General features: G+C 38.7%; 1 protein-coding gene across 1 annotated transcript; it reads left to right on the top strand.

Annotated features, from left to right (window-relative positions):
- The first annotated feature begins 2,687 nt into the window (after nt 1-2,687).
- On the top strand, nt 2,688-27,059 carry LOC594740 (ATP-dependent RNA helicase DHX8). The gene is made up of 20 exons (XM_030993408.1): nt 2,688-2,814; nt 4,493-4,619; nt 5,224-5,465; nt 8,671-8,756; nt 9,596-10,130; nt 11,272-11,430; nt 12,147-12,293; nt 13,499-13,684; nt 14,585-14,732; nt 15,587-15,765; nt 17,143-17,337; nt 18,062-18,334; nt 19,135-19,258; nt 20,145-20,326; nt 20,617-21,051; nt 21,279-21,407; nt 22,091-22,287; nt 23,293-23,383; nt 24,745-24,833; nt 26,397-27,059. The coding sequence occupies exons 2-20, from the start codon at nt 4,526-4,528 to the stop codon at nt 26,617-26,619; spliced, it is 3,714 nt and encodes a 1,237-aa protein (XP_030849268.1). The 5' UTR covers nt 2,688-2,814; nt 4,493-4,525; the 3' UTR covers nt 26,620-27,059.

Below are 27,059 nucleotides of genomic sequence, written 5' to 3'. Positions count from 1 at the left end.
TAATCATTGTAGCGAGTACTTAACTGTTACATATGGGGTGCCACAAGGGTCATTTCTGGGCCCCTTGATTTTGTCTGTGTATATTAATTATATTAATAATTCAAAAATTCATAATAATTATCACTTTATGCTGAACATACTGTCATTTTTAATGATTTTAATAAGTTTTCTGAAGTTCAAGAAAATGTACGGAATGGCTTTGATTTTAATATGTAAATGGTTTGATATAAATAAGATGTATATACACCCTCAGAAAAATATGGTGATGTCCTTTGGATAAAAAAAGAAAGTTGGAGAACAATCGTCTCTCAATTAAATTAAATAGTGATAACTTACAGTGTGTCGAAACAATAAAATACTTAGGAGTTATACTTGACTCACAGCTTACGTGGTCTGAACATATAAAATATATAAAGATGTCTCGTTATATTGCATGTATTTGTCAAATAAGGCGCCTAATACCCCATAAAACTGTTGTAAACCTCTATTTTGCATTAATTTTACCACGTATCGACTATTGTTGTACTGCTTGTGGAAACTGCACAAAGGCAAATTTATCGAGGTTGCAAAAGCTACACAATAGATTTGCGAGATTGATTTTAAATAAGGATTATGACACACCACCAGGGGCGTACGCAGGGGGGGGGGGGTTGGGGGTTCAAACCCCCCCTTTGGTATTTTTATGTGTGTAAACCCCCCTAAAAAAACTAACCCCCCCCCCCTTTGTTTTTTTTGTTTGTTTTTAATTTAAAAAAAAAAAAAAAAAAAAAAATTATGCCCACGGCTAACGTAAAGTGACCTTACCCCCCCCCCCCCCCCCCCAACGGAAAAAAAATGTCAAATTTTCAAATTTCGAGACCAAAAAAAAAAAAAAAAAAAAAGTGTCCGCTTACCCCAATGTTTAGTTTTTATGAATGTTATATTTTCGTGTGTTCCTTTTATTTTTGTTGTGTCGTCCTAGAGGGCGTACTTGGAGAGCAGTATCTTTACTAAATGTACCTATCCTCTATTTTAGATAAAACTTGAATATTAGATAAATAAATAAATAAATAAAACATGCATGATAACCTTTCGTTCATAGCTGACTTTTTAAAAAGATGACAATTTTCTGAGTGTAAACTTCTTTTGGGGACTTAGTCACGGTATAGGCTATTTAACATGAAATGGCAAACGGGCTGTCTCATAATGTTACATAATAAGGCTATATAAAGTGAAATTGGCAATGGGGGGGGGGGGGGGGGGGGGTGAGAGGACATTATTTTGTTGTGTGTGTCCCAAAATTTGAAAATTTGACATTTTTTTTCGTTGGGGGGGGGGGGAAGGGGGTAAGGTCACTTTACGTTAGCCGTGGGCATAATTTTTTTTTTTTTTAAATTAAAAAAACAAAAAAACAAAACAAAAACAAAAAAACAAAGGGGGGGTTTAGTTTTTTTTACGGGGGGTTTACACACATAAAAATACCAAAGGGGGGGGTTTGAATCCCCAACCCCCCCCCCCCTGCGTACGCCCCTGAAGGGACATATCCCCTTTTCATAACTGCCCCTTTTCACCTCTTATAAATACCCCTATCAACATCTGATGGGGCCCTTTTCCGTCAACAAATGCCCATTTCCTATTTTCATAAGTGCCTTATCTCATCCCTGGTAAGTGCCTTTTTTGAAGGTGTAAGAAGTGCCCCATTTTCACCTCTGATAATTACTCTTTGTACTTTTGACAGGTGCTCCTTTTTTTTCTGACAAGTGTTCCCTTTTCCTCTCATCATTAAAGCGATATTTGTACACCGCAACTTCCAATTTGCTTCTAAGCGGTTTAGAAGAAAATAGTTTATAAGTGCCCCCCACCCCCCACCGAGCGAATTTGCGGCCGCGGCGCGATTTTTAAATTTTCGGGACCAAAAATATATATATATAAACCTCTTAACCCCCCCCCCCCCCCCCCCCCCCCCTTATTCAGCGGCCCGTTGAGTCGTTGCGAAATTTTCGGCCCGATTTAAAAATGTTAAAACCCACCCTTGAAAAAATCCTGCGTACGCTACTGATTTCACCCCATGCCATTTTGTGCCCTCCCGGTAAGAAATTCCTGGATCCGCCACTGGATTGAGCAGAACTATATATACAGATTATTCTCATTTAGATAATTTTGAATTTGACTGACTACCGCCCTCTCAATGAGCTTTTATACAAATGAAAGTCTGGAACTATGGCGGTTGTTAAAGACCTCTGCGCCTAAATGTGGTTTCTTCAACAAAAGTGAAGTAAAGGGGGAGAGGGGGGGGGGGGGATGCAAAAGCTCTTTTGGGGGGAAGGGGTCCAGTTTTTGAGGGGGTTAGGGCAGGGGGGGTGGTTAGAGCACTTTTTTGCCCCGGAAATTGGAAAATGACGTCGTCAGATATTTCGTTCAGTGGCTTGAGGGGGGGGGGGGGAGAGGAACACTTTTCTTTTGGCCTCCTTTAGCACAATTTTTTTATTTTTTTATTTTTTTTAAACGTACTCATTTGCCAATGTCTAACAAAATATAAATTTTTAGCTTTGACGTTTCCCTTTGAAGGTGCCCTTTTTCCGGAAAGTGCCCCCCCCCCCCCACTTTGCATTTGGAAGTCGCTCGGCCGCCCCTGAATAAGTTAACCATTGCCATGCAATCCGAACAGTTTTTAATCATTCGTGTAACATTAAAATTTATGAATTGTGGAGCGAGCCAGTTGATGGGCTGAAGTTTAGATGGCGATGTATTTGTAAAGGCTTCGGGACGACTTTAAATGCTAGGTTTCGCTATCTAACGACGACGATTTTGATACGAAGGAACTTGAGGTTCGATGTAAGTTTCATTTTGAAAACTGTCTATTAATTTGTATGTAATCGTGTAAGGTATGAGTTTCATTACTATTTACTATTTACTCAGACTTATTTTCTGAAGTTTAAATTATTAATGCTACAAGTAAGAGTGAATGTGTTGTTGCTAGTTGCTACAAATTACACAATGCTAGTTGTGTGTTGTGACAAGCGAGATCTGAGCCGAGCTGAGCGTGAGCGCAATACCAATGCAGTGCAAATAATGCGGCGCTACTCGCTAGTCATGCTAGTCTACTTTCGTCTCCATATTTCTGACCAGTAAATCCTGCGTGGAGCTAGCTAGACAGAAATAACCGTCTGGTATCGGTCATTCTTTAATAAAATTGACATTTGTCAACATTCCCCATACACAGATGGTAACCCGTACGTCTCGCACAACGGAGAAATTGAGCCGATTTTGTACCACTTTTCATGCTTTTGGTCGAAAAAAATTCTCCCCCGATTTTCTTTAGATTTAGATCTAGATCTTCGCATGCAAGCGTACGCGGTACCCTAGTTGTTTAGCTGCATGCACTACTAGAGCGCGATCACAACCAATACTAGGGTGTCTGATTGCGCACTAACTCCAGGAAGCTCCGACGCCAATCCAGAAAGCGTCGGGAGCTTAAGCCTGGTGCATCGAAAAACATTCAAACAGCGGTTGGGCAACATTATCTCAAAATATGCAAAGGGAGTAATTACAATTTTGACTTACCAGGTTGCTTGACTCCTCTGGGCATCTATCTGGCAACTTGAAATTATAATTTGAAGAAGTCTTCGATGGGAAAAAGGGGTTGATTCTTCGTCCTACCCGATGATTCTTCCATGTTGTATCGTCGATTCAACCGGCGAAGAGAAAGTACGCACTACCGCGCATGCATACTTTCTCTTTGCCGTGTTGAGTCGACGATACAACATGGAAAATGCCTCCGTAATTAGCTGATCCAACATTTAGGTGGAAGGGTATTTTTAAACTGTTGGGGAGAGTGATCTCTTGGGGCTAGCAAAAAAATAAGTGCATAGATATTGTCCTTACTGTACGTCTAGCTGGACATAAGCCTGGGGGGTGCGCTTCAGGAAAGTGGCAAATTTTGAGCTAGGATGCAAACAACATTTCAATCACTGTTTTGACCAAGATATTTTTAGAATTTTGAGGTGCGCCCCCTTGGGGAATATGGAGAAAAACCTACTGTTTCATATGACACTTCATTTATTGAGTTTCACCTTCAGGATCACAAGGAATAAAGGTTTGAATTTCAATTTATTCATAAAATCATTGACCAATTTTGCATGGTCGCAAATATTGAAATAGTGTACATTGAAATTGAAACATATTTTGGGGGTAAAATTCACACTTTTGCAACACCAACCTGAACGGCTTAAACCTTACTGTAACTCTAACTTACATGTAGCTTACCTGATTGGCATTAAGCACTGTGATTCGTGCAGCAGGTTCATGATTCATACAGCATGCAAAATGCAGCGCTATGCCGAAAGATCAAGCCAGAAAGGCTGTACGTAATCTGGCTTACCAATTTATTTTCATTTTTTTATATCGTTATTGTTGTTTTTTTAGATTTGTATTAATTACTTTTGTTATGGCTGTATGTTCTTTATTGTATAATTAAATTGAAATTTTCTCTTCTGAATCTGATGTTTTACAGCCGCATATATACACATCAAAATCGTTGATCAAAATGGACGAGCTAGAACGTCTAGAACACCTGTCACTTGTATCTAAAGTGTGTACAGAACTGGACAACCATCTTGGACTAAATGACAAAGATCTCGGTAAGTTCATCTACATTTGCCACACTCTAGCCAGGTGAGATAAATGTAAACAGGTACATGTACCCGGTAGGATTATTCCTTGAAATGCACTGCGCTGATAAAAGCTGTCGGAGCTTAAGCTAGGGTGATAATTTGCAAAGCTCTTTGGAAGCGCATAGGGACATTATATCATGAAAATATGAGAATCAGTTTTTGTAACAAGAATTAAGGAATGTCAGGAAGGCATATGGGCATGACAGTTGGTAATAAAACAAAATGACACTTTTATTGCAAATTATTTGATAGATAATACTTGCTAGGCACAGATGGGCCTGTAGATACATGTATACCTGTGAATTATCATTCTTTTAGTGTTTTTCAATTAATTAGGAGACTTTACATGAAATTACTTACCGGTATGGGCCTGATCAGAAAGTGCACAAACTTCAATTTTTGTTAGTTTTTCTTATTATACCGCTTACTCTTTATTGACCATTTCAAAATCAGAAAACTATTTTCGAGGGAAACAAAAAATGTGCTTGTTGTAGACAGGTAGTCACTAAAGCAGGTTTGACAGTACATTATTTCATGTATAATTTCTAAATAAAAAATGTCATCCTTGCAGCTGAATTCATCATCAGTCTTGCTGACAAGCATGACACCCTGGAAGACTTCAAGTCCGTGCTGGTGGAAAACGGGGCCGACTTCCCGGAGTCATTCACCGGCAACCTGCTGCGTCTCATCCAGCACATGAAGCCCAAGAAGGTGCGGAGAGACGGGGAGGATGAAGCAAGGCCAAACGACAAGAAGGACGAGAAGAGGCAGGCCTTCCCCGGGCTATGTATTCCTGATAAACCAGCAGTCAGGGTAGGTAACCTGCTATAAACCAATAGCAATTGATCAGTTTTACCATGCTCAAATTGGGCATGAATAATCTTATTTTCAACCCCCATTAGAGTTCGAAGAAAAAAAAAAGTTTATTAAATGAACCAATGTAAAAGAAAAGTCAAAATATCACTGAAACATTGCCCATTTGTACCCCAAATATTGATTTTATATTTTACACCGGGGTGCCAATTTAGAGACTTTAATGATTATTTACAATTAAATCGCTCTTATTCAACAACGGCACAACGTACTGCATTGGAAAAAGACTCAAAGTTTCTGTGATTTTTGCCAATTTCGAGACTTTAATGATTAGTTACAATTAAATCGCTTTTATTTAAGAACGGCACAACGTACTGCATTGGAAAAAAACTCAAAGTTTCTGTGATTTTTGCCAATTTTAAGACTTTAATGATTAGTTACAATTAAATCGCTTTTATTTAAGAATGGCACAACGTACTGCATTGGAAAAAAACTCAAAGTTTCTGTGATTTTTGCCAATTTAGAGACTTTAATGATTATTTACAATTAAATCGCTCTTATTCAACAACGGCACAACGTACTGCATTGGAAATAGACTCAAAGTTTCTGTGATTTTTGCCAATTTCGAGACTTTAATGATTAGTTACAATTAAATCGCTTTTATTTAAGAACGGCACAACGTACTGCATTGGAAAAAAACTCAAAGTTTCTGTGATTTTTGCCAATTTTAAGACTTTAATGATTAGTTACAATTAAATCGCTTTTATTTAAGAATGGCACAACGTACTGCATTGGAAAAAAACTCAAAGTTTCTGTGATTTTTGCCAATTTCGAGACTTTAATGATTATTTACAATTAAATCGCTCTTATTCAACAACGGCACAACGTACTGCATTGGAAAAAGACTCAAAGTTTCTGTGATTTTTGCCAATTTCGAGACTTTAATGATTAGTTACAATTAAATCGCTTTTATTTAAGAACGGCACAACGTACTGCATTGGAAAAAAACTCAAAGTTTCTGTGATTTTTGCCAATTTTAAGACTTTAATGATTAGTTACAATTAAATCGCTTTTATTTAAGAATGGCACAACGTACTGCATTTGAAAAAAACTCAAAGTTTCTGTGATTTTTGCCAATTTCGAGACTTTAATTATTAGTTACAATTAAATCGCTTTTATTTAAGAACAGCACAACGTACTGCATTGGAAAAAAACTCAAAGTTTCTGTGATTTTTGCCAATTTCGAGACTTTAATTATTAGTTACAATTAAATCGCTTTTATTTAAGAACAGCACAACGTACTGCATTGGAAAAAAACTCAAAGTTTCTGTGATTTTTGCCAATTTCGAGACTTTAATTATTAGTTACAATTAAATCGCTTTTATTTAAGAACAGCACAACGTACTGCATTGGAAAAAAACTCAAAGTTTCTGTGATTTTTGCCAATTTCGAGACTTTAATTATTAGTTACAATTAAATCACTTTTTATTTAAGAACGGCACAACGTACTGCATTTGAAAAAAACTCAAAGTTTCTGTGATTTTTGCCAATTTCGAGACTTTAATTATTAGTTACAATTAAATCGCTTTTATTTAAGAACAGCACAACGTACTGCATTGGAAAAAAACTCAAAGTTTCTGTGATTTTTGCCAATTTCGAGACTTTAATTATTAGTTACAATTAAATCGCTTTTATTTAAGAACAGCACAACGTACTGCATTGGAAAAAAACTCAAAGTTTCTGTGATTTTTGCCAATTTCGAGACTTTAATTATTATTTACAATTAAATCACTTTTTATTTAAGAACGGCACAACGTACTGCATTTGAAAAAAACTCAAAGTTTCTGTGATTTTTGCCAATTTCGAGACTTTAATTATTAGTTACAATTAAATCGCTTTTATTTAAGAACAGCACAACGTACTGCATTGGAAAAAAACTCAAAGTTTCTGTGATTTTTGCCAATTTCAAGACTTTAATGATTAGTTACAATTAAATCGCTTTTATTTAAGAATGGCACAACGTACTGCATTTGAAAAAAACTCAAAGTTTCTGTGATTTTTGCCAATTTCGAGACTTTAATTATTAGTTACAATTAAATCGCTTTTATTTAAGAACAGCACAACGTACTGCATTGGAAAAAAACTCAAAGTTTCTGTGATTTTTGCCAATTTCAAGACTTTAATGATTAGTTACAATTAAATCGCTTTTATTTAAGAATGGCACAACGTACTGCATTTGAAAAAAACTCAAAGTTTCTGTGATTTTTGCCAATTTCGAGACTTTAATTATTAGTTACAATTAAATCGCTTTTATTTAAGAACAGCACAACGTACTGCATTGGAAAAAAACTCAAAGTTTCTGTGATTTTTGCCAATTTCGAGACTTTAATTATTAGTTACAATTAAATCGCTTTTATTTAAGAACAGCACAACGTACTGCATTTGAAAAAAACTCAAAGTTTCTGTGATTTTTGCCAATTTCGAGACTTTAATTATTAGTTACAATTAAATCGCTTTTATTTAAGAACAGCACAACGTACTGCATTGGAAAAAAACTCAAAGTTTCTGTGATTTTTGCCAATTTAGAGACTTTAATGATTAGTTACAATTAAATCACTTTTTATTTATTGAAGCAAACCGTACTGACCCGTGCCACTGCGTACCGTGCCAAGTCGTTCACAATAGTTCAGGCGTTTATATAAATGGGGAGTGCATTCAGATATCAAAAGAGCATACTGATTAAAGAGAAACTCCAGTACTGGTAAAAAAAAGAAAATGAATTCTCACAGAATCAAACGAAACTTACACCGAATGTTCAAGATTACAAATAAATGTCATGTGCCAAACGATTTTGGAAGAAAATGTATACTGGCTGAGTAATGAGCATAGAAAGACAAGGAAATCAAGGTAGTACCAGCCCCGACAACATGCGTGTTGTCCCATATATAGCTTTCTGTGTACGGTGCGTGTTACTTTACCAAAACTCGGTCAAATTTATTATGATTTTGATGACTCTAGAACCTTGCAGTGCACACCAATACTTACATTCTACATGATCAACTTTTTCTGATCCTTTCCACACCTTTTCTTTCACAATGCAATCGCATTACCAGTACTAAAGTTTAGCTTTAAAAGTGTGGAGTATGCATGCAGTGTAGATAAATGGATTTGATACACCTCTGGTTACTTTTTCATATATGTACAGGAAATGTTGGAGGGAGACAAGCAAGTTGCAATGGATGCAATGGACGAGTTAGAAGCTCTCATGCCTAGAAATTTAGCAGCACAAATGTGAGTACCGGTATACACTCTGAACATGACGGACAAAGAAAGCGGACAAAATATACAGTTCCTCAATCTACCCTCAACAATTGCTATGGTAGACAAAGGAACATTCCTTCACTGCTATTATGTAAAAATCTGTAGAACAGGTGAATATGCATGTGACACCTGTTCTACAGATTTTTAAATAATAGCAGTGAAGGGATGTTCCTTTGTCTACCATAGCAATTGTTGAGGGTAGAATGAGGCACTGTATATTTTGTCCGCTTTCTTCGTCCGTCATGTTCATAGTGATACATGTAGGTAGCTTGGTAAAGTGTAGCAGCACAGAAAGATGCGTCCGGAAGGGAAAATGTATAGTTTGTGGTTTTGATGTCCTTTTTTGGGCACTCTGAATGAAAGTTTTGCTAACTCTAAGCCTCATCAAGATGGTATATGCATTTACCAGTTTGATATGCTAGCGATGTGGGTCTACCTCTGTGTGATAAAATTATGATTTTCAAGAATTGTGCAGTTTGCATTACGGACACGTCTTTCCTTGCCACTACATTTCACTAAACTAGCGTAGAAAATATTAAATCAATACTTATTATTTTCAATTACTTAAAGCCCCACTGTCCTACTTGTAGCTACTTACTCTCTCTGTATAGAAAACTTCCCCAATCGGTGCCTGTTGGTCCCCCATGATCCTCTTTTTCTTATGTTAGTTGAGAGCTGAGTTGATGAGATAGCCACCTGTCAGTGACCTGGCTGGGTGGTCTAATCCCTTCTGGCCCAGTAGTATTGACGGTCTTTAAAAGAAACTTTCTGGGCATCATATTAAAGCTCAAATCCATTTTTAATTTCAGAAAACAAGAAGCTGGAGATGAACCAGAGTCGAGGAAGTCTGGCAAGGATGACAGCAGAGCTAGGAGTAGGAGCAGAAGCCCTGACCATGACAAACCCCGCAAGCACAAAACTAAGCACAAAGATAGAGATAGGGATAGAGAAAGAGACAGAGATATGGACAGAGATAGAGTTAGAGATAGAGACAGAGACAGAGACAGAGATAGAAAGAAGAGACGCTCTCGATCCCGTAGCCGTGATCGCGACAGGAGGCGTAGCAGGAGCCGCGATCGCAGTCGCAGGCATAGGAGCAGGAGCAGGAGCAGAGAGCGCAGCGACAAGCGGAAATACCGTGATCGGGACGATGGTGGTAAAGAAGCGGAAGGCGGCGACTCCAGGAAGGAGAAGTACAATGATAAATTTGTGGACAGACCGCCCTCGCTTGAGCCGGAGGTGGGGGAGGTTTACGAAGGGAAGGTTACGAGTGTGATGCAGTATGGTTGCTTTGTACAGCTCTCTCTCAGGAGAAGGTGTGAGGGCTTGGTGCATATATCCGAGGTAAATCTTTATTTTGAAACTTCTCCTATAGATTTTTTAAAGGTAATACAAAGTTTTGGGAAATTTTGAATATTGGGTGGATAGTGATTCTTTATAATTTTGATATATTTGGATGCCCCTGTAGATTTATTATAAGCACTAGAAGATGTAGCCCCTGAAACACTTCTACTTTCAAGAAAAATGGAATATAAATATTTACCGGTGCTCACAGTAAATTTTAATTCATTTCAAATATCGCCTACAGCCGTACGATGGTAGCTGCGACCATGAAAATTTCAGAATATGTAGTTGTGATATATAGTTTTCAAACGGAAATAGGTAATCGGTCAATTTTAGTTAAGCAACATTGTTTTAAAGAGTTTATTATTTACAATTTCGATTTCAACCGCGACAATGATTAACGACTACATGTATTGTAGGATCGCATATGCTTCCAATATGTTCATTGCAGTGCAGTTTAGAACTCAATTAAGTGTTATAATGATATAAACGATGTATTTTTTTTTATTGAATTATAAAAAAAATGGGATGGTATGGGGTTATATTGCACTTTATTTATGAAACATTCCCTTCTCTGAAATCAAGTCTATATCTGTTATACCAACAGACATTAATGATGTTAACTTGCTGAACATATAATTGTTTACAAATTTAATAACTAATGAGAAGTATCTCTATATGTAATGCTCCCTTGGTTGCCTCGCAGACAATAATCTTTTGCCCCAATAAGCCAGTTCAGGGTTGCAGTCTGAGCATGAGCAGATAAAGGTCATTGCAGAACAAATTTTGAAATACATGGAGATGAAATACTGGATACATGCTCATGCAAGTTATGTAATCATTATTCATTCATGCACCAGCAGTGCACTCAATGATACACAGGTGGAAGTATTCTTTGAAATAGGGGAAAACAAAGGCTATTTATATAGCACCTCCATCAATGAAGAGTGATTATTTCAAAATGTACAAAGTGGGACCTCTTCATGTTTTGAAGATCTGTGGATATTCAGGGTCATTTGCTAACCGTGAACTGGTCTAGTACTGACTGATTTTGATAGTACCACTTGAAATTATACATATTACATTTAATGATGTTTATTTTGAATTCTCTCTTCAATTTTGCAACTTTTGTGTTATATAGCTGAGGAAAGAAGGAAGGGTCGCTGAAGTCACTGATGTCGTGTCAAAAGGTCAACAGGTCAAGGTCAAGGTACTCTCCATCGCAGGAACCAAGATTAGACTTTCCATGAAAGATGTTGATCAGAATTCAGGAGAGGACTTGAACCCAGCCAAAGCAAAGGTTTGTATATTAATAATAATAATATTTAATTTTTATATAGTGCTTAATACAAATATCTCTATTAAAGCGCTTTACAAATATATTATTACCCCGGTCATTGGATTCAGTGCTTGCCCGCACACACTGTGGGCACAATCTCCACTCCCTGGGGAACATTCCAGCCAGGCTAGTGGTTTTTGGTCGAGACCCAGGCCCTGGAAAATCTTTGGGGACTCTAAAAGCAGTCTGCCATGATATATATCAGCTTGTCATGCTTTTCGAAATGGAAATATTTTTGAATCGTGACTCTGTGTATCATTTTAAGAGACGACTATCTGAGGAATATAAGATTATTTACATCTGTAGGCTGACCTCTATGGCTTTTTACCCTTCACCTTCTGTAAGAAAAGAACAGGGTTCAAACCTGCGTCACTTTCTTAGGCATGCCAGAGAGAGTCATTTTCGAAATCAACCCACTTAAACTGGCCTGATAATTACCCAAATTAATCAGTTTCCCGATTTTTTCCTGATCTTTATTGTTCCCAACGTTTTTTCTTCTTCTCGATTTTATCCCTATTTTCCAGATTTTTCTTGATTTTTCCTGATTTTTTCCTAATTTTCTTACTCAAAAGGGGGAATGTTGTTAGATGCCATTTTTTTCCCCCGAATCCTCTTTTTTTTTTTTTTTAGTGCTCACTATCACCCCTGTAAAATTAAATTTGCCTCTATGTTTGCAGAATGCCCCCGAGACGAACGAGGAAGAGGGCATGAACCCGTGCCGACCTGCCGACCTGCCGTTGATCAACCCTCCAGACTCTGATGATGTGGCCATCAGGAAGAGGGTCCAAAGAGTCACTTCTCCGGAGAAATGGGAACTCAAACAGGTACATGCATGCAATTAACGGGTGACCCATCACCAAAGTGTATTTTGCTCTCAATGTTGTAGGTTTCTTAATTGCCAGGTGTACTGTATTAAATATATCGGCTTAAAGTCGGTCATGTCGCACCAGTTCAGTGATAAAGATATTGTGAGATCTTAATTGTTGACAGTACGATTGGGAAATTACTGGCCATTCCGCCTGTTGTACTTTACTCACTAATCTGCTATTATGCATTCATCAATTTCTGTTGACTTTTTGACAGTTATTCCTTGCTTGTAACTTGCACCTCAGTGTAAAATAAAGCAGATCACACAAATCGTAATAAATATAAGTTCACTGACATCCCATCAAAAAAAAATGTGTGTGTTTAGATTTATAACACATTTTTGTCATCAGGGTATTGATTGGTGAACTGCATGACATCGTATGATTTATGATTTATGATGGTTTATGCTAATAGTTACTTTTCATCGGATTTAAAAACTAATTGCTGTCTATGCTATAATGCTAAATTAAAATATTACAATTATGCAACAACGTTTTCTGCAAAAAAAGCAAAGCAAAACAAAACAAACAAACCATTCTTTTATTAGGAGGATACCAAATACTTTGTAAATATGTTTATACATGTTGTTACTTATTGTTCATTGCTAAGATTTTGTTATTTATATTATTATTATATATATATATATATATATATATTTGTTAAACTATAATGTACCTCATTATGTTTAACAGGGCCTCGTGGAAGACCACCATTATTGGTGATAATAAGTCACCCTGTCTAAATATCAGAAATAAATAAATAAATAAAATAAAATGGTTTTGTGAGATGCTGCCCAAAACTCCACATTCCTAATGACCTTGCATTCCACCTGGGGGGTGTTTCACAAAGATCCTAAGTTGAACTTATCTCTGAGTTGGACTTACAATTATGGAAAGCCATTAACATCCTTGAAAATATTTTGTAAAAGTTATTTTAAAAGGCATAAAATGTTGATTCAAATCATTCATAGCTCCTATTAACATGGGAGATTTCATGTTCTTGGTGTGGAATTTATGAAAAGTCTAAAATTACTTGAATTTTTGCTTTTCAATATATTTCATTATAAGGCTACAAATGGCTCTCCATAATATTTAAGTCCAACTTAGAGTTAAGTTCGACCTAGAATCTTTGTGAAACACCCCCCTGTTGTACTTTGCTTTAGATGATGGCAGCGAGTTGCATAGACAAGGCCGACTTCCCCGACTTTGATGAGACGACCGGTATCCTTCCAAAGGATGAGGATAACTCTGATGAGGAGATTGAGATTGAGCTGAGGGAGGAGGACCCGCCCTTCCTGAGGGGTCATGGCAGACAGAGTGTTGACCTCAGTCCAGTCAGGATTGTTAAGGTAGGTCAATATTCAAAGGCCGTCTACACTAGTTTAGCCAGGAGGGATTACACCTCCCTGCAAGTTCACTGACATGTGGTTATCTCATCAAATCAGCTCTCAATTAACATAAGAAAAAGGGAATCATGGGGGACCAATGGTCACCGATTAGACATTGTTTGCTATATAGAGGGCGCAAGTAGCTATAAGTAGTGCAGTGGGGCTGTAAAAAACTGTTTTACTTGCATGATAGAATTAGTGCTGTGAAATTGTCTTATGAGCAATATTTGACATGAGATAATGATATTTCCCGACAGATGAGGAACCCTCATTATTGAGGGGTCGTTGAAGACAGATCGTTGACCTCAATTCAGTCATGATTGTGAAGGTATTAGCCAGCCCCTGAAGTTCTACCATTGTTTTTTTCTTTTGTTTGGGGAGAGGGGGGGGGGGTGAGGTTGTATTTAAACTGTTGAAATTTGATTTTGTTACATGCTCTTGGATATCAAACTTGAGGGAACTGGAACAAAAATGAGACTACACATTCATAGTATTTCATAGTGAATGTTAAAAAATTACCCACAGACATTTTCAGGCATATATATATTACTAATATATGTCATAATTTTTCTTCCATTTTAAAATCAAGAGGACTTTTTCAGATGCTCAATAGCTAATTGGTTGTCTTAATGTCTATTAATCTCTTTAGATTTCAGATTTGGCCATATTTATTTAGTTATTTGTTGCTTGTTAGCAATTTCTCCCTTCCTGTCATTAAGCATGCCATCCACTTCCATTCAACCCCCCCCCCCCCCCCCCCCCCCCCCACACACACACCATTCAAAACACTTTCTATGTCCTGATCTTGATAAAAATGATAATTCTGTAAAAATGCCCAAACTGTTCGTCCCCTGTTGTTAGAATCCTGATGGAACCCTGTCCAAGGCTGCCATGATGCAGAGCGCCTTGGCGAAGGAGAGACGGGAGATGAAACAAGCAACGGAGAGAGCAGAGGCTGAGAACATTCCCACTGGAATGAACAAGAACTGGATTGATCCCATGCCGGAGAGTAAGTCCATACACTTATATTTTCATTGTTTAACAATGTTAAATCTTAGATGCACGGCTCCACGTGTTATCAGTGTCTGTGATATGGTGTAATATTGAAGCCCTAAACAAATCGCGCTTCAAAATGATCAAGAAGTGCCTAAAAAAAGTAGAAATCTTTGAGTGACTGGTTTTACCATACTTGTTTTCCCCAATAGACTGTAGTTTTGTGAAAACTGTTTGGCAATCACAAAATTTGGATTTGATGTCCAATTATAAATATCTTCATAATCAGACAGGCAATCGGCTTGTAACAGTCATTGGGTTCCTGACTGACCTAAATATTGCAGCATGAGCTTAAATCCAGGATTTTGTTTCAGAATCTGAGACAAAGTTACTTAACCCTATCTAGCTTGGGAGGGGGGGGGGGGGGGGACATTTTTTGCGATAATTTGTTAACGCAAACAAATCTTGCGCTGAAATTTTGTGACTTTTTTCTTTTGAGTCTTGCGCATCTTCTGAAAGAAATTTTTCAAAAATCTGACCTACCGGTACAAAGTCATGTGACCTTTTGTCTTTGCATGTCAGCTGAAAATCACTAATTTTCGTGATTTGAAACAGACCCTTATTTCTTCTTCTTAACTTGTATCCTTAGGTGAACGCACTCTCGTTGCCAACATCCGTAAGACCGGTATGACCGGTATGACCAGTCAGAAGTTACCTGAGTAATATTTTTCAATGAAAAATGTCACATTTCTATCATACATTTCCTTACAGCCAAGCTAATGCCACAATTTCCACTAGCTTATAACAGTCATTGAAAACAAGTACAATAAAACAGGCCCCTTATTTGTTCTTCTTATCTTGTATCCTTAGGTGAACGCACTCTTGTTGCCAACATCCGTAAGACCGGTATGACCAGTCAGGAGTTGCCGGAGTGGAAGAAATCGGCCTTCGGTGGGAACAAGGCTTCCTACGGAAAGAAAACCAAGCTCTCCATCGTGGAGCAGAGGCAGAGTCTACCTATCTATAGACTCAAGAAGGAACTGGTGCAGGTGAGAAGAGACAATAGTTTTTATTTTTTGCTGCAGAAGAATGTTATTCAATGTCTTTTACAAATATGTTGCCTTCAAGATACTATGTCCCTTTTGCAGCCAACATCAAATTCTGTAGAACTTTGCAGGAATTATGGATATGTCATGTATGTCCTATCTGTGAAATTTAAACGTTAGCAGTGTCCTAGTATTCAAAATATGCAAGGAAACCTGAATTCACTGTCAGACACTATTGAGTGATTGACTGACATCTTTTTTTCTTCTGTAATCACATACATAAACTGAGCAATAACAGGTACATGATCATTTGTCTACATCAATAACCCACTACTTTAAATGGTCAAAATTGAATTGATTAAATCTTTGTGGGGCACAAAACATACGACCATTCAGTGAAAGGGTCTAAAAATCAGACTATTACTTAGGTGATGGTCGTTATCTTTCCACTAAAAGCCATTTTCAAGCCCTTTCGTTTTGAGGGAAGTTCTAAATTAGTATTACTATTGTCTTTCAAATGCCGTTGGAATTTAACCTTTTCATTTGTTTGGCCTACAAATGGGACATAGTACCTTTAACCCTTACTGTACTGGGCTATTTTTAGTACCACGTGATTGGGGGGGGGGGGGGGGGCCTGGGAGGCGAAAATTTGCATGTTTGTAGATATTTTTTACGTAAGGGACAAGATGGTATATTTAGTTTTTTCCTAATATGCAAATTTTTGTCGTTTTAACGCACTGCCTTGAATGTACGTCACACGTATCAGTCCATGCAAATCTAAAAGTACCTCTTATCAAAACCCCTGTGACGATGATAATGATTCACTGCATTTATAGGTGCGATTTTTCTGTTAACCCGTTGACTACTGAATTATCTAATTCCCATAGACGTAACACAGGGACCACCGGGTTCCTGTAAGCAATGGGTTAAAAAACACACAAAGGCGCATATTCCTCTGATGAACATTTACACATAGATAGAACATTGCACACTTGCCACATAGTTCAGTTTTGAGGCATGCTATGTTCTATTGTTCTAGATTGTCAATCTCGCAAAGCTCTCAATTAACATAAGAAAAAGAGGATCATGGGTGACCAATGGTCACCTACTAGGCATCGTTTTCTATAAAGAGGGAGCAAGTAGCTCCTGTACAAGTAGTACAGTGGTCCTTTAAGTATGCCAGATTGGGGGCCAAATTATAGCCACTGTGCCCCATATCTCGATGTTACTTTCACTTATTCATTCATTCATAGGCTGTGGATGAGAATCAAATCCTCATTGAAAGCCACTGTGCCCCATATCTTGATTCTACTTAATTTCATTCATTCATTTATTCATTTATTCATTTATTCATTCATTCATTCGTTCATTCATTTCTAGGCTGTGGATGAGAATCAAATCCTCATTGTCATTGGAGAGACCGGCAGTGGAAAGACCACCCAGATCACCCAGTACATCGCAGAGGCTGGCTACACTATCCGGGGCAAGATCGGATGCACGCAGCCTCGTCGGGTGGCCGCCATGTCCGTGGCCAAGAGGGTGTCTGAAGAGTTTGGGTGCAGACTTGGACAAGAGGTGAGTGTGCCTTGGTACTTTGTGATCATTGAAAATTGTGTATTTTTCACAGGGAACAAGTGGAAAGAGGGCCGTTATATGCAAGTATTTAATGCATTATGGAGACGATTGGAATACAAGTACAGTCAAACCTGCTTTAGTGACCACCTGTCTACAAAGCCCACATTTTTTGTTTCCCTTGAAAATGGTTTCTCATTGAAACATGTACTAAATGAACCTGTCTACAAAGGCCACCTGTCTACAAAGACCACTTTTTGTGTTTCCCTTGGGCGGTCTCTATAGACAGGTTTGACTGTACATGCAACTTGGAAGAATTATCACAGGGATAGCATCTCATAATATTGGTATGTTAAAGGTATAGACCAGTTCTGGTCATGCGATTGCATTGTGAAAGAAACGTTGTGGAATCGATCAGAAAAGGTTGATCATCTAGCACATAAGTATTGGTGTGTACTGCAAGGATAAGAACTTTGGCCCAGTCTTGGTAAAGTTACAAGCTCTATACAAAGGTGTATATGGGACTACCCTATATCTTTCCAGTCCAGATAGATATGATCATTTACCAAATACATCAATTAGTAGGCAGTTTCCCTGCAAAGTTTGTATCATCACGTAGTAGTCAAAACATATTCTTTCATTTTTCATTTTTTGAGAGGGGGGGGGGGGGAGGGCGTTTCCAAAACTGGTCTATACGGTTAATGTTTTATCGTGTGTCACCACACAGGTTGGTTACACCATGCGTTTTGAGGACTGCACATCGCCGGAGACCAAAGTCAAGTACATGACGGACGGTATGCTGCTGAGGGAGTGTCTGATAGACCCAGACCTGACCCAGTACTCAGTCCTGATGTTGGACGAGGCCCACGAGAGGACCATCCATACTGACGTTCTCTTTGGACTACTGAAGAAGGCCGTCAAGAAGAGACCCGACGTCAAGCTAATCGTGACCTCGGCCACGCTCGATGCTGTCAAGTTCTCAGCGTATTTCTTTGAAGCTGTGAGTGCTCTGAAACACGTTTCGTAAAAGCTTTTATTTCCCTTCATTGAGTGCTCCACTTCACATCTTTCAATACTCTGCGTAGACTTTTTATTGATATTAACAACGTAATGAAACAATTTTGTGGGATATTGCAAAAGTTTGGGCATCGCAGAAACAAATATATCATGTTTTTAGTTTGTGTCACAGATATGTATATTCATGTACACATTTTGTACTGCAATGGTATGCATATCATGAAATGAAGTTCTAGATTTTCCTCTTTGATTGATATGTTTCAGTTTATTCAAATGGTGTTATATCTATCACTTGTTGATTCTTTATAACTTTGATATATGTGGATGCCCCTGTGGATGTACTATAAGCAATAGAAAATTTAGCCCCTAAAACGCTTCTGCTTTTGAGACAAATTGAATATAATAATTTACCGGTGCTCCCGGTAGAGTTTGATTTTCAAATAGCGCCTACGGCTGTACAATGGTAGTTACGACCATAAAAATCTCAGAATATGTAGTTGTGATATATAATTTCCAAACGAGAATAGCTAATTGGTCAAAATTAGTCAAAACACATTGTTTTATAGCATGATTAATATCTTGACCTTGAGAGGGAGCTTTACAACATAAAGAGTTTATTATTTACAATTTAATAACTTCAGACTCAATTTCAACCGCGACAACGATCACTGAGTATTGTAGGATCACATATGCTTCCAATATGTTCATTTGAACCAAATTCACCCCATACCAAAACTTTGTATTACCTTTAACATGTTTATGAATAAATATCCTTGTATCCAGCCCATTTTCACTATTCCTGGCCGCACATTCCCTGTGGAGATTCTCTACACCAAGGACCCTGAGACTGACTATCTGGACGCTTCCCTCATCACCGTCATGCAAATACATCTTACAGAACCTCCAGGTATGATGATGGTGGTGGAAGTGATTGTGGTAGTGGTGGTGGTGGTGGTGGTGGAGGTGGTGGTGGTGTTGGTGGTGGTGATGGTGGTGGTGATGAGACTGACTATCTGGATGCCTCTTTCATCACCGTCATGCAAATACATCTTACAGAACCTCCAGGTATGATGATGAGGAGGATACTGATTGTGGTAGTGGTGGTGGTGGTGGATGTGTTAGGGGTGGTGGTGTTGGTGATGGTAGTGGTGGTGATGTTAATAGTGGTGATTTTAATAGTGGTGTTGATGGTATTGGTAGTGGTTGTGGTGATGGTGGTGGTGGTGAGGCTGATGATGATTGTGGTAGTGGTGGGGGTTAATGTTGGAGGCGTTGGAAGTGTAAGGGGTGGTGGTGTTGGTGGTGGTAATACTGATGATTTAAATAGTCGAGATGGTGATGGTGGGGATGGTATTAGTAGTGGTAATGATGGTGGTGGTGGTGAGGATGATGATGATGTTGAAGCTGATGTTTCAGGTTGAATTGTCAGTGCTAGTTATTTTAGTAGTCATGATGACGTGGCTTTTGATGTTATAGAAGATAATGATATTAATGATGAGTATTGTGTTATTCCATTGTTAATGATTAACATTGATGTTGCTGTCAATGTTAATGATGGTGATAATGATAATGCAATTATAATTGATGGTGCTGATGACAACAAATCATGGTGACATTTGTATCAAAGTCGCACTAAATATCTTCACCGTCACAACACCATTTGTTGTAAATTCTCTACCTATTTTAGTACAGTTCTTCTCTGGACAAAAGCCTTCTAGTATTGCAAATTAAATAACTAGCCAAGTCCTCTGTATACAATACCTAACCTGAAAATCTTTGGTCTTCATCACCAGGTGACATCCTCCTCTTCTTGACCGGTCAAGAGGAGATCGACACGGCCTGTGAGATCCTTTTTGAGAGGATGAAATCCCTAGGTCCAGAGGTACCTGACCTACTTATTCTACCCGTCTACTCCGCCCTTCCCAGCGAGATGCAGACAAGGATCTTTGATCCAGCCCCTCCTGGTAGTAGGAAGGTAAGAAAGAAAGAAGAAAGAAAGTGAAAATATGGAGAGAGAGGGATAAAGAATGATAAAAAGATAGATAGATAGACAGATAGATAAAAGATGAAATCCCTTGGTTCTGAGGTACCAGAATTGATCATTCTACCTGTCTAATCTGCCCTTCCCCGCGAGATGCAGCCAGGATCTTTGAACTTAAAATTTTGCCTGTCTATTTCACTCTGTAAGAGAGAAATCAGGACGTAGAGAGAGATTGAGCTTGATTGATAAATGAATCTAATGATTTTCTCAATATCTCCACATAGGTTGTGATTGCCACTAACATTGCTGAAACCTCCCTGACCATCGACGGTATCTACTACGTGGTGGACCCTGGTTTCGTCAAGCAGAAGGTGTACAACTCCAAGACGGGCATGGACCAGCTGGTCGTGACCCCCATCTCCCAGGCTCAGGCCAAGCAGAGGGCAGGGAGGGCTGGCAGGACCGGTCCTGGCAAGACCTACCGCCTCTACACCGAGCGTGCCTATCGAGACGAGATGCTCCCCACGGCGGTGCCGGAGATCCAGCGCACCAACCTGGCCAGTACCCTTCTGTCACTGAAAGCCATGGGCATCAACGATCTTCTGGCGTTTGACTTCATGGATGCCCCGCCCACGGAGACGTTGATCACTGCCATGGAGCAGCTCCATTCGCTGAGTGCGTTGGACGATGAGGGACTGCTCACCAAACTGGGAAGAAGGGTAAGGAACTAAGGAGGAGGATGATGATGGTGGTGGTGGTGGTGATGATGATGATGATGATGATTTTTTTGTTGTTGTCATTTTGACATGTCATCAAGTAGCATGCAGATGTTTGCAATGTCCAGAAGGCACTGAAACAAATCACAGTGCATGAAATGAAAGGCACAAACTCTTGAGACTGGACCACAAAATAACCTTCCTTGATGCACATCTCTTTCATCTCCTAGATGGCGGAGTTTCCTCTAGAGCCCATGCTGTCCAAGGTTCTCATCATGTCCGTTCATCTGGGTTGCAGCGAAGAGACCCTCACTGTGGTATCCATGCTCTCTGTGCAGAACGTCTTCTATAGACCAAAGGTGAGTGACACCTTGTTACCTTCAGTAGTTATTGTGTTTTCTTCCTTTTGATCTTACATGAAATTGAATGTGTGGGACTTAATGTTTTGTTTATATTTGAGGTATAGCTCTTCTTCTTACCTTGTATGGGATAGATAGCCTTGGGTCTGTTAATTATAAAAAAATGCACAATATCCCTCAGTTGATACGTGAAAAGAACAATTATACATAGTATGATAAAAGCCAGATACAGTCAAACCTGCTTAAGTGCCCACCTGTATAGAAAGACCACATTTTTTGTTTCCCTTGAATATGGTTTCTCGTTGAAACATGTACTATAGGAACCTGTACACAAAGACCACCCGTCTATGAAGGCCACTTTCTTGTCTCCCTTGGGTGGTCTTTATAGACAGGTTTCACTGTATAATCTTCCGATCTCTTGTAATTTTGTTCTTAAAGGCCCAATGAACTACTTGTAGCTACTTGCTCTCCCTCTAATATAGAAAACAATGCCTAATCGGTGACCATTGGTCCCCATGATCCTCTTTTTCTTATGTTAATTGAGAGCCGAGTTGATGAGATAGCCACCTGGCAGTGACCTTCCTGGGTGGTCTAATCCCTCCTAGCCAAACTAGTACAGCCGGCCTTTGATACAAGTTCTTCCACTCTTCACTTTGAAACTGATATTTCTTTCCTCTCTTCAGGACAAGCAAGGTCTGGCAGACCAACGCAAGGCCAAGTTCCACCAGCCAGAGGGAGATCATCTCACCCTCCTGGCCGTCTATAACTCCTGGAAGAACAACAAGTTCTCCAACCCTTGGTGCTTTGAGAACTTTGTCCAGGCTCGTACCCTGCGCAGGGCTCAGGATGTCCGCAAACAGCTTCTTGGAATTATGGACAGGTACGGGGAGATTCGTCATGAAAGAAAAGAATTGTGATTTTAAAGAGGAGCTTTAGGGCTTGAAGATAAATGTGTCCATCCCTTTTGAAATTCAAGCTTTGTTTAAGTATGTTAAGTAGGTGTTTTGAGAACTTTGTTCGAGCTCATACCCTGCGCAGGGCTCAGGATGTCCGCAAGCAGCTCCTGGGAATTATGGACAGGTACGTGGAGATTTGTCATGAAATAAAAAGAATTGTGATTTTAAAGAGGAACTTTATATATAACTTTAAGGCTTGAAGATAAATGTGTCCATCCCCTTTGAAATTCAAGCTTTGTTAAAAATGTTAAGTTGGTGCTTTGAGAATTTTACCTTTTCTCTCTAACTAAAAGTTGTTATTGTTTATGTTCCAAATTCTATTTGTCGTATACCGGTATATAAAATTCTTTACAGCGGTATTTGGGGGCTAACTTTGAATCATCAAGGCAACGCGCCGGCAGGGTAGTCACGCTACACGACCTTTCGAGAAAAGAAAACAGAAAATCATGCGATGTTATCACTATGACATGACTGACAAAGAAAGCGGACAAAATATACAGTTCCTCAGGTAGATAAAGGAACATCCCTTCGCTGCTATTATGTAAAAATGTGTAGAACAGGTGTCACATGCATATTCACCTTTTTACATAATAGCAGTGAAAGGATGCTCCTTTGTCTACCAGAGGAACTGTATATTTTGTCCGCTTTCTTTGTCCGTCATTTCATAGTGTATGCATATTTGCCGTAGGGTTTTCACAAAGTATTAGTTAATAAGACTAGACCATTTGTAGATCTATGAGACAGGTTGATTTGACAAATATTACCCACAACATTTTTTTTTCTTCTGTGAATTAAAGGGCATGTTTTCACAAAAGGTCAGGTAACGCGACCACCCCACACGACACGATGACCCGATGATTCAAAGTAAGCCCTATTTGTGTGTGTGATACTTATGTTTTTTTTTAATTTTTAAAAATTTTTAATGACAGGCACAAGTTAGATGTGGTGACTTGTGGAAAGAACACTGCTAGGGTTCAGAAGGCTATCTGCAGCGGTTTCTTCAGGAATGCTGCTAAGAAGGTAAGGCACAGTGTATACAAATAAGTGAGTAAAACAATAACTAAAGTTAAATATTCAAATGCCATTTCTTTTTTTTCTCCTTTTTTTACTGAGTTGTATTTAAAAAAAACAGAGATTCACAGTGATTCGTAAATGTTACAAATGAAGTGATGATAATGTTAATTATATTAACAATAGTATTGATTATGATAAATGATAATGATATTAATGCAAATCCTAATGGTAATGGTAATGATAATGACAAGGAAAAAATAAAGGAGAAAACTAATACTAGTAATAATAAGTGCCTTGAATGTTCTTGAATAATCAAACATATACAGCTAACAACTAAATTATTCATACTCTTACCAAGTTTTTTAATTTGTTAAGTATGTACAAATTTGATTTGTTTGTGTTTCTTGAGTATGTGATGTATTAAAGCTTGGTATTCAACAAAGGCCCTAATTCAACAAGTCCTCCTTGCATTCTTGAGAAACAAAAAACACACAACAACAAAAAAGAAATTTACAAGGGGTGTGAATAATTTAGTTGTTAACTGCAGTTGTCTATTGGTCTAGTGTATAGGTCAACCGAATGCAGACCACAAGGTATTAGGGGTTCATATCCCAGCCCCTCACTAATGTCCTCTGGCAAGACCATAGTTTACATCTACACTCAAGTGTTAAAGCCCCACTGTCCTACTTGTAGCTACTTGCTCCCTCTATATAGAAAACTTCCCCAATCGGTGCCTGTTGGTCCCCCATGATCCTCTTTTTCTTATGTTAGTTGAGAGCCGAGTTAATGAGATATCCACCTGTCAGTGACCTCGCTGTGTGGTCTAATCCCTTCTGGCCCAGTAGTATTGACGGTCTTTAAATAGGTACCCGGTAGGATGTGATCGTTAATATAGTTTGATCAGCATTGACAGCATCTCTAAAATTCCTGGCTGGAATGCTCCCAAGGGAGTTAAAAATGTGCATGCATTCTGTGTGTGCAAGCCTGAATCCAATGACCGGGGAAATGATATATTTGTAAAGTGCTTAGAGACATTATCAATGTATTAAAGGCCATCAGTACTAGTGTAAAGGAGGGATTAGACCACACTGCAAGGTCACTGGAGCCACTCCCGCCGCTCATCCCCTCCAAGCGTTATAGTTCTCCTTAGAACTATAAGCTAAGAAAGAAAGATAACCAACAGTCATTTTCAAGACTACACAAACAGTCCTTTTCAGGACTACACATCCTCAAGAAAGATTACAGAGAGTCCTTTTTCAGGACTCTTCAATCCTCTCTCTCTCTCTCTCTCCACATGGTGCACCCGCAAGCCTACTGTATATGTAAATGATTAATTGATTGATATCAATGCGTGTTTTGTTTTGTAGGATCCTCAAGAGGGTTATAGGACTCTTGTTGACGGTCAGGTCGTCTATGTCCATCCTTCAAGTGCTCTCTTCAACAGACAACCAGATTGGTAAGTCTTTCCTATACGTGCAGTTAATGATCTTTTTCATTTTCCAGGGGGGGGGGGGTGTTTCACAAAGACAGACCTCATAATTACTTGATTTAATTTTTTGTTTGCTTCCTGATTTAACCTCTATTATCGTGATTTTTCCCAGATTTTCCAGATTCCCCCCCAATTTCTTACTCAAAGGGGGGGGGGGGGGGGGGGGGGGGGGGGGGAATGTAAGATATTTTTTTCCTTTTTCCTTAACACTTACTGTACTGGGCTATTTTGAGCACCCACTGACTGGGGGAGGGGGGGGCCCAGGCCCCTCCTCCCCCCCCCCCCCCTATGATCTCGGCCGTCGATTGTCCGATGAACACAAAAATTTGCATGTTTGTAGATATTTACGTAAGGAACAAGATGCTATAATTAGTTTTATCTGAATATGCAAATTTTTGACGTTAGCCTAATTAATTATGCAAAATGCTAATTATTTTACATTTAACAGAAAACGTGTCAAACTACACTTTTTGAATGTTGAAACTCATTATTCATATGAAACTTCTTTTTTAACACAAAAAAAGTTATTTTAATGTATTTAATAATGATAATTTTTGCAAATTTTGATGCGATTTTTGTTGTTGTTTTTTTTGTTGTTTTGATGACATGCGCATACTAATTGTTATGTAACGCCTTACAGGTATATCCAATTTCAACGAAAATGGTATCAAAATGTGCGTAAGACTTGAGGAAAAAAAGTCCTTAGATCAAGATTAATTGAAAGTTTCCAAATTAAGTTCTTCCATGTGGTAAATCTCAGGCCTGATAATTATCTGATTTAAATCGTTTTCCAGATTTTTTCTTGATTTTTTTTTCCTGATATTTTCCCCGATTTTTCTTTCCTGATTTTCTCGATTTTCCCCCAATTTTCTTACTCAAAAGGTAGGGAATGTTGTCACATGCCATTTTTCTTTTCCTGAATCTTTTTTTTCATTTCTTTTTACTCAAGGGGGGGGGGGGGACTTTTGCTTTTTTAGTGCTCACTGTCACCCCTGAAATCTATATTGGAAGTTGTTTACTGAAATAGAGAGACAGTAAAGTATCCTTTGAGGAAGATAATGTGACACAAAAAGACATTATATGAGTGGTACATAAAGATAATATGTATGGACTCATGCAGTGAAGTCTCCTAATAGTTAAACGTAGTCCATCCAAATTATAGTTAAATCAAACAAATTACCTGAAGGACTCCAGTTTTAAATTTTCTAAAAACAAGCAAACATAGACAAAAGATTTTGGTTTTCATTCAGCTTGAGATTGAATTTAGATACCTATTACAGTCAAACCTGTCTACAGCAACCACCCATGGGAAACAAAAAATGTGCTTGTTGTAGACAGGTTCCTTTGGTACATGTTTCAATGAGAAACCATTTTCAAGGGAAACAAAAAATGTGCTTGTTGTAGACAGGTGGTCACTAAAGCAGGTTTGGCTGTATTATATAGAAATATTTTCTTGAAATTGCATGTTCCCCCAAGAATACTTCCAGACAATAAACACTCAAATAATTTCTCTGTTTTTGTTTAATTCAGGGTGATATATCATGAGCTTGTGCTGACAACCAAGGAATACATGAGGGAATGCACCACGGTCGATCCGAAGTGGTTTGTGGAACTCGCCGCTTCCTTCTTCCGCTTCTCCGACCCGACCCGTCTGAGCAAGGCCAAGAAGCAGCAGCGTCTTGAGCCCCTCTACAACAAGTATGAGGAGCCCAACGCATGGAGAATCTCCAGGCAGAGATTGCGTAGAAACTGAGCAGGGTAGTGTGTTACCCGCCTTGGGGTCTGGCTGTTGTCGGTCAAGAACTTGCATGAAAATGTACAGGTGGGACTGAGGTAATCTGCCAGCCCTTATTGGACTACGAAGAGCCACTTCTAAAGCCTCTAAATAACAGATATGAGGTGCATTAGGGCCTCAGTGTCTGGGCCTCTCTACAACAATCTTAGAAACTGAACATGGTAGTTTGTCTGTGAATAAGAGTGTGGTTTGCCTTCGGGATATGGCAGATATTTTCATCATGGACTCTCTTGAAAATGAATCGGTGGAATTGAAGTTATCCACAAGCAGTGTTTAAAGGACACAGAACGTGTCTTGGAGTCCATGCAGGGAGAGTATCCGGGCAAAGAAACAGAGCAGGGTAGTGTGTTGCTCGCCTTAGGGATAAGGCTTCTATTGGTCATGAATTTTCATGAAAA

Source organism: Strongylocentrotus purpuratus, unplaced genomic scaffold (assembly GCF_000002235.5).
Source record: "Strongylocentrotus purpuratus isolate Spur 01 unplaced genomic scaffold, Spur_5.0 spur5_contig_848, whole genome shotgun sequence".
NCBI lineage: Eukaryota > Metazoa > Echinodermata > Echinoidea > Camarodonta > Strongylocentrotidae > Strongylocentrotus > Strongylocentrotus purpuratus.
Note: the sequence above shows the minus strand (reverse complement) of the source record. Positions and strands in the feature narration are given on the sequence as shown.